General features: G+C 38.4%; 1 protein-coding gene across 1 annotated transcript in view; it reads right to left on the minus strand.

Moving 5' to 3' along the window:
* KCNK10 (potassium two pore domain channel subfamily K member 10) overlaps positions 1–12,478 on the minus strand; it is a 51,238-nt gene that overhangs the window by 18,242 nt on the left and 20,518 nt on the right. Inside the window, exons 2-4 of the mRNA XM_058807471.1 lie at positions 9,806–10,146; positions 4,429–4,546; positions 1,312–1,472 (exon numbers count right to left, since the gene is read on the minus strand). Of these exons, the coding sequence (XP_058663454.1) occupies positions 1,312–1,472; positions 4,429–4,546; positions 9,806–10,146 (620 nt within the window). The remainder of the gene's footprint in view (positions 1–1,311; positions 1,473–4,428; positions 4,547–9,805; positions 10,147–12,478) is intronic.

A 12,478-nucleotide genomic window follows, 5' to 3' on the forward strand; every position in this document is an offset into this window, starting at 1 on the left:
AGAAGCAGGCTGTAATGTTCAGAGATTCCACTGAAGTGAAGCAGGTGTAATAAAAAGGTGGACAAAAAAAATTAGGGATCTTAGTTGTGTTTTCACCAAACTGAACTGAGACACTTTTCAATAAGATTCTTTTTATTAAATGAAAATATAAGCCTTTTGAAGTGCTCTCCAGACAGGAATGTACATGCTTACTCACCAATAATCACTAGTCACTTTTCTACATTTATTCTGATACACTATTTATGTCTGGTCTGGGACACCTAAAAGTCATTAATCAAAATGGAAAGTGTTCATTCTTCAGTCTAATACTTAATTACTTCCTTCCAAAAACAGTTACAATCAATTTGCTCTCATCTGTGGGAATGTTTTAGAAATAGATGTCTATTAAACTAACCAGCTTGGACAGCTTCTCATCCACTCCATCCCTGGACAGACTTATCTTCAATTAGCCACTTCCAAGGGAAGTATCATACAGGTCACCTCTAGAAGTTCTGCCTCAAAGAGAGAATCCCTGAAGTGAACCATTAGCAAGTTAGCAAAACAGCATTTGCCAGGTCTGTGGCACTGCTTGCAAAAGAACTGCTTACAGCAATTCAAACTCAAAACCAGAGGGTACTGGCAAAATAAAAGGAAATTATACATGAGCAAGTCTACACAAAAATTTAAGATAGGATGTCTTCCTGGTAGGCAGGGCAGAGAAGGATCATGATTTCAGCCAGAGGCATTGCAGCAGTTTTTGTGGTTGAGCTGCAGATCTACACCAACACATCTGTTGCCCTGCAGTGAAGGCACATCACTCAACCATCTCTCTTCCCAGGTTTACATTCACAACAGCAACCCTGCTTTCCTGCTTTCCTGCTTTTCTTTTTGGCTGTATCAGTAACACAATCAGGACCACATCCCTGTTCCTTGAGTGAACAATTACCTTCTTTCCATTTTCAGTGAATAGATGTATATATCTAAAGCTCTTGCAGTGTTTTGAAGACTGTTTTACAACAATTCCTTGTCAGGAAACTAACTTAGGAGATACATTCTCCAGCAACACCCTCAATAAGGAGATTCAGAGTCTGACCTACACCCCCTGCATCATCATCTAGAGAAGTCTGTTTCTCTCCACAGATCCTTACAGATGTTAACTAACATCTCAACATGTTTCATGGTGTCCAACATGTAAAAAATGCTGCAGGTAATAGCAACAAAATTAAGACACATTTTACATGTGTCCAACATGTAAAAAATATGCTGCAGGTAATAGCAACAAAATTAAGACCAGGCTATACAACACAAGCAAAAAAATGTCAGTGAACTTACTCTGAAAACCGTTTCCACCTTTGCAATACTCTTCCCAAAGATGGTTCCAAGCTGGTCTCCAATCCCAGCTAGCAAGAAGCCAAACAGCGGAATCCCAAATAGGGCATACAAGATGCAGAAAACCTTGCCACCAACAGTTCTTGGGGCAATCTTCCCATACCCTGAGGAGAAAAACAATTGTCAGACTCTCAGAACTTATACATGGCTTTTTAGAAAACAAACTAATCCGTTTTAAAAAACTAGTCTTCCTGCAGGCATATCTTTGTTTCATCTATAATTCCTATCCATAGACTTTCAATGGCATGATGTCATTTCCTGGGTAAACCACCCTCTGTTATTCCATTTTTCTTGAAGCCTTAGCTACCCATATTTTCTATAGATTCTGTATCTCTAAAATTGCTGTTTGCTTAATTAACCTAGCTGTTGCCACAGCACAAAAATCCCTCCATGTTGGCCTGGTGCCTGCATGCTGTTGCTCCCCTTGGCCTGTGCCACTGGCTTCCTGACAGGAGTGTGATTCACCTGACAAGGCTCATTTTCAGTGAACAAGGCTCATTTTCAGTGGTTAGCTCGTACTTTCCTCAGCCCCTCATCACACTGACTAATTACACTGCAGCCTCCAAACTGTACCCACACCACGCAAATCTGCCCTTGAACTCTTTTCAATAAAGCATTATGACTCCAGTAGACATGGTATTTCTGTTAAAATGTTAAAGAGAAAAAACCCCAAGAATTGTGACAGTCATATTTGCACCTTTTTAATTTAAGATCAGCTATTTTAATTGAAATGTCATAGAGATTTTGATTTTCACTATACATAATTACTTAAAAATTACCATATAATCACAAACCACTGATGCAATAATGATGCCTTGAGAGGCTACCTAGAACAGAGGCTAGACCATGTCAAAGGAATAAAGTATTTATTAAAAGGCCTTCAAAGGATACACCTTGGGCAGTACAAGAGCCTGGCCATGGCTACACCCAAGATGGACCCTGAGTCAGGAGTTTTCACACTTTTATAAGTTTTGGTCCATTTAATACTGGGGTTAATTGTCCAATTACAGCTTCAGGTTATGAAGTCCTATCTTTCCAAATTGCTCTCCTTAATTCACTGTTGTTTATATTTTTTGGGCCTGAAGCTGCAAGGGTGTCCTTGGTTCTCAGGATGGAAAAGGATTGTTTTGCCTGACTGAATTGTGAAGGGAACTTGCTAGCACTTTATATGAAGTTCAGAGTTACATACTAATGCAGTAAAGAATCTGGAAAATATGAAAGCTAAATCTTAAGGCATCAATAAAGCATCCAGAGAGGAGGAAATCTATGAAAGTGTCAGGTCCTATTCCTACTGGATTGGCATCACTGGCACCAGATATACCTCTCTGTCATGGGATGCTGAAAGAACTATGCTGACACGCAATAATGCATGTCCCATAACCTACTGTCCTTTTCAGACTGCATCTATCATCCCAGATGTCTCCTAAAATTCCAAGAAAGTCCAGGCTCCATAGACCACTGGACTGAGGTTGACCAGGTAATCTGAGTTTCTGCCTAAGAGGAGGCCTAACAGGCCTTCTGGTGCATAAACCAAAACCATGTTCATGCCCTGACACAATACACAGATTTTATGCAGAATGAGATTTATAAAAATCTCATTCATGGAGAATTTCAATAAATATGGGCAAAAATACAAGGTCTTTTCAAAATTATTTAAATAGCAGATGTCAATGAATATGCCTGCATGAACTATGCCTACATAATTGCATTTATTTAATGAGTAATTTAAAAGCCTGTCATTTGGGTCTATTGAGCAAACAAATATTAAGGAGGGTGTTTTCTTACATACGAATCAGAAATCTTTTCTTTCTTGCCACCCTCTGGTTTTATGCTACCATCAAAAATACGTGGTAATGTAGGTTAATATAGAGAAACACTCTATACAATCACTCTTTCCCCCTCACTCTGACAGCAAAGGCAGAGCCAAAGACATCTCTAACTCTACTGTTAGAGATGATCACCACAGCAAGTCTTCAACTGCCACAGGATTCTTTTTGTTGTTATTGTATTACCTGTTTTAAGAGCCTGCAGAATTTAGTCAGATTCTCATACTTTATTGAAGGGTTATGTGATTATCAAGTTATTTGTTTGTACAGTCACCAGTGTGTGCACCACAGCTGTAATGTGGAGAAGCAATTTATACAATATTGAAAGCAGAGTAATACTCATAGAAAATGCAAATAAAAATCAACAATTTGCCAGTGATTTCCAAATAATTAGATCTCTTGATCTGATTGTTATGACAGCACTGAAATCAAGCTTAAAATTATAAAACTACTGTATAATTGTCTACAGATTAACTATATCAACAATGCCGTTGGTTTATTTTCTTTTTCCTTCAGACCATCTTCTGAAATCCAAGCTTGTTGAACATCCTTCTTAAGAGGAACTGGCTTATAGAGGAGGGATTAAAACCCTTAGTATATCTAAGACCAACATTCAGAGATCTAATACTAAATATATTGGACACAATGCATAGGGAGAGAGATGATAAGGGCCTGAATAATTATCTTGTTAAAATAAGTGGTTCAAGAAAAGTGAATGGAGCAGTTCAGTGTACTCTTCATTTAATACAGAGAAATGTGTCCATAATCAAGGCCATGAATTCTAGAAAGAAAAAAGGGAGGTTTTTATACAATGTATCATTTGTGTAATTCCTTTCAATTGTTAGTATGAAAGCAAGTAAGAATTTTTAAAAGTGTGTAGTAGTTATCAGAATATATTTCCAGTTATGGAAAGGAGGAGGATATTAAAAGAATTGCTTGTTCTAAAGCAATTGCTTGTAGATTGCTTCAATCTATATCAAGAACAGTTATAAAGCCTGCATGAGTTTTACCTGTTTTCAGCTCAGCATTTCCACTCTACCCTAATTATGTAGACAACTTCTGACACCTACTAAAAGACTCAGTGCCCTTGACACATGCTGGAGTCATGTCTTCTGCTAACAGAGAAATACACTTCAGCTACTTTATTTCCTTGTTGCCTACCTTCCTCAAATTTATTTCATTATCTATGTCTCAGTGTGACTGTGTCTTTTTAAAAAATAAACAATAAACATACCTATGGTAGTGATGACTGTTCCAGCAAAGAAAAAGGCACCTCCAAGGTCCCAGTGACTGCTCTTGTTAGAGAAATTTCCAACGGGATTGACTCCTGAGTCCTCAGCCTCAACAGCATGCTGCAAAGAAAACACAAAGAATCAGCATCATGCATGCCTTACTGTATCCTATGCCAGTCGGTATAGGCTCCAAAGGGAAACTTCTAGGACCGTGGAAACAGCCTCAATTTAAGTTTTTAATATTTGTTCATAGTATAATAGCCTCTTCTGTACACATAAGTTGAACACACGACTGAACTGAATACCCATTAAGGTAGAAGAAAGATAAAATGCATAAACAAATGACAAAAGATACAAAGCAATTGGGAAGTAAAGGACCAACACCATAAATTCTTCCATAAATATTGTTCTTGTAGCCACTACTGCCAAAGGAAAAATTCCTCATTGGGGACAGTTATGTTAGAAGCAGCTAGAAAGGTGGTAAATACAAATAGTGTTTGTGAAATCAACTGAAGCTAGTCAGCCAAGAATTTAAATTCCAAGGCAATCAGTAATTGATTAAGTAATTTATATTTTATGCAAACAAAAGAAATAAATATGGCCTATATATACCCTGTTTGAAATTAACAAATAAGGTATCTATGGAAACATCATAAATAAACTTTGTGATCAGCTCAAGCTTCCCAGTTGCCACACTACACATGATCTCATGTCCACAAATACAACATGATACACAGGCTCCCAGACAGTGCTTGAATGAAGTATATTCTGGATAGAAGCTGAGGTAGCTACACTGCTTCCTGGTCACTGTCCTGTGTCCCACATAATACTGAATCAAACCAGGCAGACATATCAGCCTCCTGAATGTTTGTTGGGAATTTCTAAAAATGCACCATATTGTATCATGGGGACATACACATTCACTGTTCATTGCAGCCTCACAGTCCAAAGGAAGACAGAGCTGAACACATCAGCCTATGAAGTACAGAAATAAATCTCTCATCAGCATCCAGTATACTCACCTGAATTGCTCTAAGATGACTTTTGAGATGCCCTTCAGCAGGTATTTTCAAGTTGCTTTTAGATCTCATACAAGGTCTTCTTCATCACAGAGAAATTCAGACCTCACTCTTGAACAGCAGCAGCAATGTCTCCCTTTCTCCCTTTCAAATGTTCCCAAGTCTAATTTTGATAAAACCACTGCAGAGGAACCAAGATTCTTTTTTTCTTCCTCCTAAAATTTCCAACTCTTTGCTTTTCTCCCATTCTGGTCCAGCCTCACTTCATGTTGCTGTTATCAGCTGCTCACACTACTGCCAGACCTTCTACTTCTCTTTCTGTTATTTGCTCCTCCTCCTAAATATTGCCACCAATCTTTAGCCTCGGTAGTTTCAGTGAACTTATTGCTGGGCTCAACAAGTGAAGCAAAGTGCTACTTCTTGCATCCTCTGTTTCTTTGGCATGTTCAAAATGGAGTTTCCACCTATCAACACAGATTTGACTTTTCTTATTGCATTTCTTTAATTAGTTCTCTTTTCCATGATTTATGAATTGTCAGGGTGGTTTTCTATTTCACCTTTTCATATACTGTCCATGTGCAAAGCAAGTTTAGCCATTCTATTTTGCCATTGCCCCACTTCTTACCTGGTCATGCCTACAAGTTATCTCTTAATCTTCTCTAAAACCTCACATTCTCTTATGGATTTAGCACTGACTTTTAAACATCCATTTAACACCTTCTCTCCCTAGCCTGCAGGATAAACTTTCCTCCTCATTAATCTCTTTCCACCAATGCTTTATTTACCACATTCTTACTTCCACTTCCATTTTTCTCACTCATTTTTTGCCTGTATTTCCAACTCACTTCATGGTCATAAATGTTCCTCTACTGTTTTTTTAGCCTGGGCAAGTTTTAGCTAATCTGCTTCCCAGCCTTTAGTTATTCATCACATTGCCTCACAAAAGGGAAAGGAGTGGGAGAAGAGGTATATGGGCAAGAACAGAGACAGCTACATCTAAAGACATCAGTATGGCACAGCCTTTTTTAGAAGTAGAGCTACTACATGCCAGGCTAAGTTGATTGTGAAACTATAGCACAAGCAAGCTCCAGGCTGGACCAGTTTCATTTCATGTGGGCAGAAAGCCAGGGCTCCTCAGCACATGTCCATACCTCAAGAATCAGGGATATAGGGAATGGATGTGTTTCAGACCAAACCCTTTGAAAGGGCTTCTGTACCATTTGCTGGCATATTGCAGGTGGTGTGAAAGCAGAGATCATTTGTTGGTTTATGCAGAACAGCATAAATCAGCACAACAGACAGGTTGCCCGTTTATATAGGCCATGACACACTGTCAGCTACCCTGGTTACTTCTGCCAAAGAATGCTGTCCGCCCTCCCCATGAGTATGTGAATGTCAGCAAGCTAATTACACCTAAATTACACTTGAGTTTACACAGTTTAGCAAGTCTTTCAGGGCCAAGCACGAACCCCTGAAGTGAAGGAGTATGCGGTTGCCTTAGATAGCTTTGAGATTCTCACACTCCCTTCTCATCCAGAAAAAATTCATTTTTTCTTTAAATCTTCACTGACATCATTCATTTATAAATATCCAACTATCCCAATGCTGTCTTTTAATACATTGTATTTTGCATACAGCGATGGAGGACAAAAAGAGAGCAGCAAAACAAAGCAGCCGGCAGCCTGCAGTTAACAGAATTTAAACAACCAATTTCAGCTCATGCATGAGAAAAGGATGCCTTACTACTACCACCACAAGTCCTCCCACACAGAACTATCGTGCTAGATGGAAACTGACACAAAATTTAAACAATGATACTATTACTGGCAAGACTCTCCCAGTTCACACAGACCACGAAATTTTACAAGTTTCCCATCTGAAACTTCAGATTGGTTTTCCAGCAATGACCTGAAGAGAGGCATCCTCAGGTTATCTCAGAGTAGGAAAAAAGCTAATTTCCAGAGTGCTAAACACTTTGCTAACAAACCTCACATATTTAAGATATTTTAAACTAGTAGTTTCAGCTACTTCTATAGTTGAAATATTGTTGAGAGTGAGAGGTCATCAGAGTACCCAAAGCTGTTTGACACTTGCTCCTTTCCCCATCTCTTTTTCCTTCTCCAGAGGAGCTACAAGTACAGTACAAAAGTACACAGTATTTTTTTCAGTGTAGTTTATAAATTGAACGTCCAATCTTCTTTACTGAATGACTACCAACCTATTGTACTTTTTCTTTTGAAATGCCACCCATTTCAGGGAAGACAATAATTTGAAATACCTCAAAGGGCAGAAATTGTCTTTTGGATGTTCAAGTAATGCTAAAGCAAACAGGTAGGAGTGAAGAGAATGACAAAAGTACTGAAGTAAATAAAACTACTTGATATTATTTGTTTTTAAAAACATGTATTTTTGATCACAGTTTTCTGGTTTTCTCTCCATCCTTGCATAGATGTGTGTTTTACTCTCAGCCCCTTTGGTATCAATACAGTAAAATCCTTCTGGAAGAAAAAAGACATGGTGTGGTGACACGATCTGCATGGGACTGAAGGCAAATCCCAGAGCAGAAGCCCAGCATTTGTGGTGATACTGGGACAATTGAGTCCTGTATTCCCAAAGAGAGTGAAACCAACTTGCATCTCAGTCTGAAGTACACTTCATCAATTCCACTTACATAAGCAACAAGATAGCTGGAAGCCAGTGCAGCTGGTGAGGAGAGAAGAGCAAAACAGACTGTTTCTGGTTTCTCCATGAAGAAAGGTTTTTATCTGCTTCATTTGTTCATGTTTCTGTAATTTTTCCAGTAAGATCCCAAGTAGAAAGAAGAAAAATATTTTTCAAGGATAAGGGTAATATCCCTCTCAAGTGATGAGACAGTCAAAGATGTATCTTCTCTACTTGTTATCAAGGATAGGAATTTGGTAGGAAGAGAAAATTCTTGTCCTTTTTTTGCCTAGCTCTATTAATTCCTCTTCACAGATCATTCTAATCCAATAATTATTATCTCCCTCTGCAATTATTTTTCCAAGCAGATTTCTATCAAAAAAATGACATTTCTATCAAAAAAATGACATTAGGACATTTATTATAAATTGACATTTATTCACTTTTCCACAACAGCATTTTCTAAGGACCAAGGCCAGCAGTTTTTTTCTGGTTTAATCAAAAGTAACAACTTTCAAAGTCCATTCCTTCAATATTTCTACCTATACCACAAAGGACTTTAAGAACCAGTCAACCTGGAAGTGATCTACCTATGTACCTATACTGAGGCTGAAGTTTGAATATATTCCTTAGGTATGTTGCATTTCTTATCTAATCTTTGTTTTCTCCAGGACTACATAAATCCAGGCTAACTGATAGGCTTCTACGTGGAATTCCAAAAGAAACTCTACTGAAGTCTTGTAAGATCCATTTTACTTTCCTTGTCTAGAGTTTTAATCAATTAAAGATAGATAAATCTATCCCTGACAGACCTTTCTTGCATGTTAATATATTTTCCACTTATCCTTGCATATTCGATAATTGTTTCCTTCAAAATTGATTCTAAAACTTTTCATACTACATCAGACTAAAAATTCCAAAGATTTTAAATGACAGTTATTTTTTGATTTGTATACTTCATCCTCCTTAATTTATTTAAAAATTACAACAGTAAACCTGTACGTTCAGAATTCTTGGCTGAATATTTATTTCAAAAATCCCACCTGTCATGTTCTATGTGCCCTCCTGGTTGCTGTGTTTAATTTTGAAGAAAGAATTAAGAACTTAAGACTACTTGAAAATTTGTAGAGATGAGGGCATAAGTCTTGCAAATCTATCACCTCTCTCAAATTTTTTTCCAGATATTAGGTTCTGCTTTTCTTTGCACACCTTTCATAATTCTAGTGAATACAAGTACCAATTTCTTCATTCTCATGAGCAGTGACAGGACTCAAGGAAATGACCTGAATCTGAGTCAGGAGAGATATCAGGAGAAAACTTTTAACACAGAGAGTGGTTGGGCACTGGATCAAGATATCCAGAGCAGTGGTCACAGCCCCAAGCCTGACAGAGTCCAAGAAGCATTTGGATAATGCTCTCAAGTCTCCTGCATAGGGTCAGGACTTGGACTCCATGATCCTGATGGGTTCCTTCCAAACCAAGCTTATTCTATGAATCTATGGTTATATATATTTACAACATTTTGGACACATAGTTTCTGCTTCTCAGACCTTAAAATTACTGGGAAAGAGCCTGCTTCACACTGCCCATTCCAAGGTCTCTGTGAACAATTTTGCTCCCCACCAACTCAGCTGGTCAATAAACCACTGAGCTGTTTCTCCCAACTTCCAAGAAGTACCATCTTCTTCACATGGCCTACCTGAATGAGTTTCTCCAGCTCTGGCTCGGAGACACAAAGGTGCTCCCGAAGAAACACAGCCTTCTCTGACGCGATGCTGGTCTTCTGCCTGTTCTCAAAGGGCTGCTCCAGGGCACGGAAGACGAGTCCTCCCACCACCAGGTAAACTACCACCACAATAAAGATGGCCACCACTGCTCTCCAATCCATGACTGCGTGCCGGCTTTGAGAAGTGTCTTCCATGGCAGCAACAACAGAGGTTTGGGTGGAAACGGCGATTTTTGAAGGTGGGTAATGCCTGATAGTTTTGGTCTCAGGCTCACGAGCCCTCACTGCTGGGGGAACAGGTGGGGGAACAGCCGCTGAAACAAAAAGCAAAAAACCTTATTCAAAATCAAAGCTCTTAAGGTATGACCTTGATTTACATTTAAAAAATCTTAAATAATATTTTCTAGACTTTTACATAAATCATGTTCTTCACATAGATATGATTCTTCTCATCTGGAAAGTTCCGTATCTTCTTTGTCTATTTCTACTCAATGGACACCTCAAGGGTTTGCTTTGCCCATTACCTCTAGAACTTTACCCATTACCTCTAGAACTGGACAGGCCAGTTACATGTGCAAAAAGTTCAGAAATATGCAGAAAACCATTTATGCAAAATGAACATGGAAATTCTGACCAGCTAGCATATAAATTACACATGGTAGTGTTTGGTGAAGGACCCAGGCAATGATTTATAAACTTAAATCATAATTCTAACAGTATTCATAGCACTAAGAAATTGAACTGCTAATGAACACTGATCATCATCTGACCTGGAACTGACAGAAATGGAAAATGCTTTGCAAACCACAGTGCTATCTAGCTCTAACATAAAGTGGCCCATACAATTTATCTGGATTCACAAAAGCATCACTCATGAAAATGTCCTTAAAGCCTGGAAGCTTCACAAAGTTTAGTATAAATCATGTGTCAGAGTATGTGAGATGTCTGAGGTCAAAGTTACACGCCAAGCACAACGTGGACCTCTCACCTTGGGACTGAGACACTGCAAAGCCCAGGTGACCTCTACAATACATCAGAGCTAACCAGTCCTGACTTCCAGCTGGACTTAACAGCCCAACCACTGTGTCAAGCTACCAAGGCAGGTAAATCAAAGCTCAGTCACTTCCAAATACTTCAGGTGTTCCATCATCACACTTCCTCACCCTGTGTTGCTAGTGTTACCAATAGCAAGTTGAGGCCAGGTTCCTCAGCATCCACCGATACAAGGGATTTGAAGATGCTGGATTCATTTTAAACCAAATTCCTGTGTAATCTTACCATGGTGCAGCTGCCACTGGCCTGTTATTTCTTTGAAACTAGATTAATTCTTCGCATATCAGACCTAAATCAGATTACAGTTAAAATACAGCTACTTTAGGTTCATTCTCTGAACTTATTCACAATGTGTCTGTGCTGTTTCACTAAGAAATTAAAGCAGAGAGATTTACAACATCCCATCAGAGTGGCATTGTAACTGCATTCTCTAAAATTTAAACATACAACATGATTATACCTTGATTCTGAGGTGGGCCACAACTCTTTCCCAACAGAAACCATTTTATGATCCTGAATAATTTCAGGACTTGGGCATTTACTAGAGTCGTATTTTCCTGCAAGCAATACAACTCTGAAGCATTGCATGGAGGATAGAGCTTCCAGCTTACTTGATAATCAATAAACTACAGAAATCTATAGTTATACTTACAGTTAATATTTCATTTCATATATGATTTAGAGGTTCCAGACACCAAATAGATTAGAAAGGATCTAGGATCAGGGCAAAAGCCTTTGTGGTTGATTCCTTTTTTGTTTGTTTTGCAACACCCTGTGGCACAGCTGTTCAGTTTGACCATCAAAAGGTATTTATGGTACCCAACACTTATTAACTAGGATGGAGTAATATCAAACTTAAAAGGATATTTTCTCTTACCTCCAGATGTATTTCATGTGACTATTAAGAACTTTATGTGACAATAGGAAGAGGAGTGACAGTATTAGAAAAAAGTCACATTTTTTGTAGAATTTCAGTATATTTATTCTCTAAGTCTCCTGAAAGTATTATTGTAATAAATACAGTGAGTTTCAACAGGAAACACCAGAAAAGTATGCAGAGGAAACATAAAATATTGAGGTTGCATGAAGCAGTTAGAACTACCCTTTCTCCATAGACAAGTATCCTAAACCTGAGTCACAGCATCTCCTTAGTGAACTAAATTTGAGTACTCACAGAAGTGGCTCAGCTGATGTAACTCAGTGTAGCACAGCTTCCATAGATTCCATAAAATTCATACCATTTAATTAGTTAGAGCCCATAACTACTGTGTATATTGTAAACCAACACAAAATCTGCAAGGCTGAGGACTGATTTTTCACACTTCAGATTACTCAGCATCAGGATCCAAGGCTCACATGGCAAGAAGAGAGCAGAGTTCATGTGACAATGCTACGATTTTTTTAAACAGATATCCACCTTACCACAACTGGCATAATCCAGTGTAGAAATGGGTGAGCCTCTTAGTGGCAAGCAGTGCCTGCCTTTAATATAACACAAGGAAGTCAAGAAGACAGAAGCAAAGAGCTGGTACCATTAAAACAGTGTTAGTGAGTTTCCTTTTTCTGTCTGCTAGTAAAAATAGTTTTTCTTAT

This window comes from Ammospiza caudacuta, chromosome 6 (assembly GCF_027887145.1).
Source record: "Ammospiza caudacuta isolate bAmmCau1 chromosome 6, bAmmCau1.pri, whole genome shotgun sequence".
Lineage (NCBI taxonomy): Eukaryota > Metazoa > Chordata > Aves > Passeriformes > Passerellidae > Ammospiza > Ammospiza caudacuta.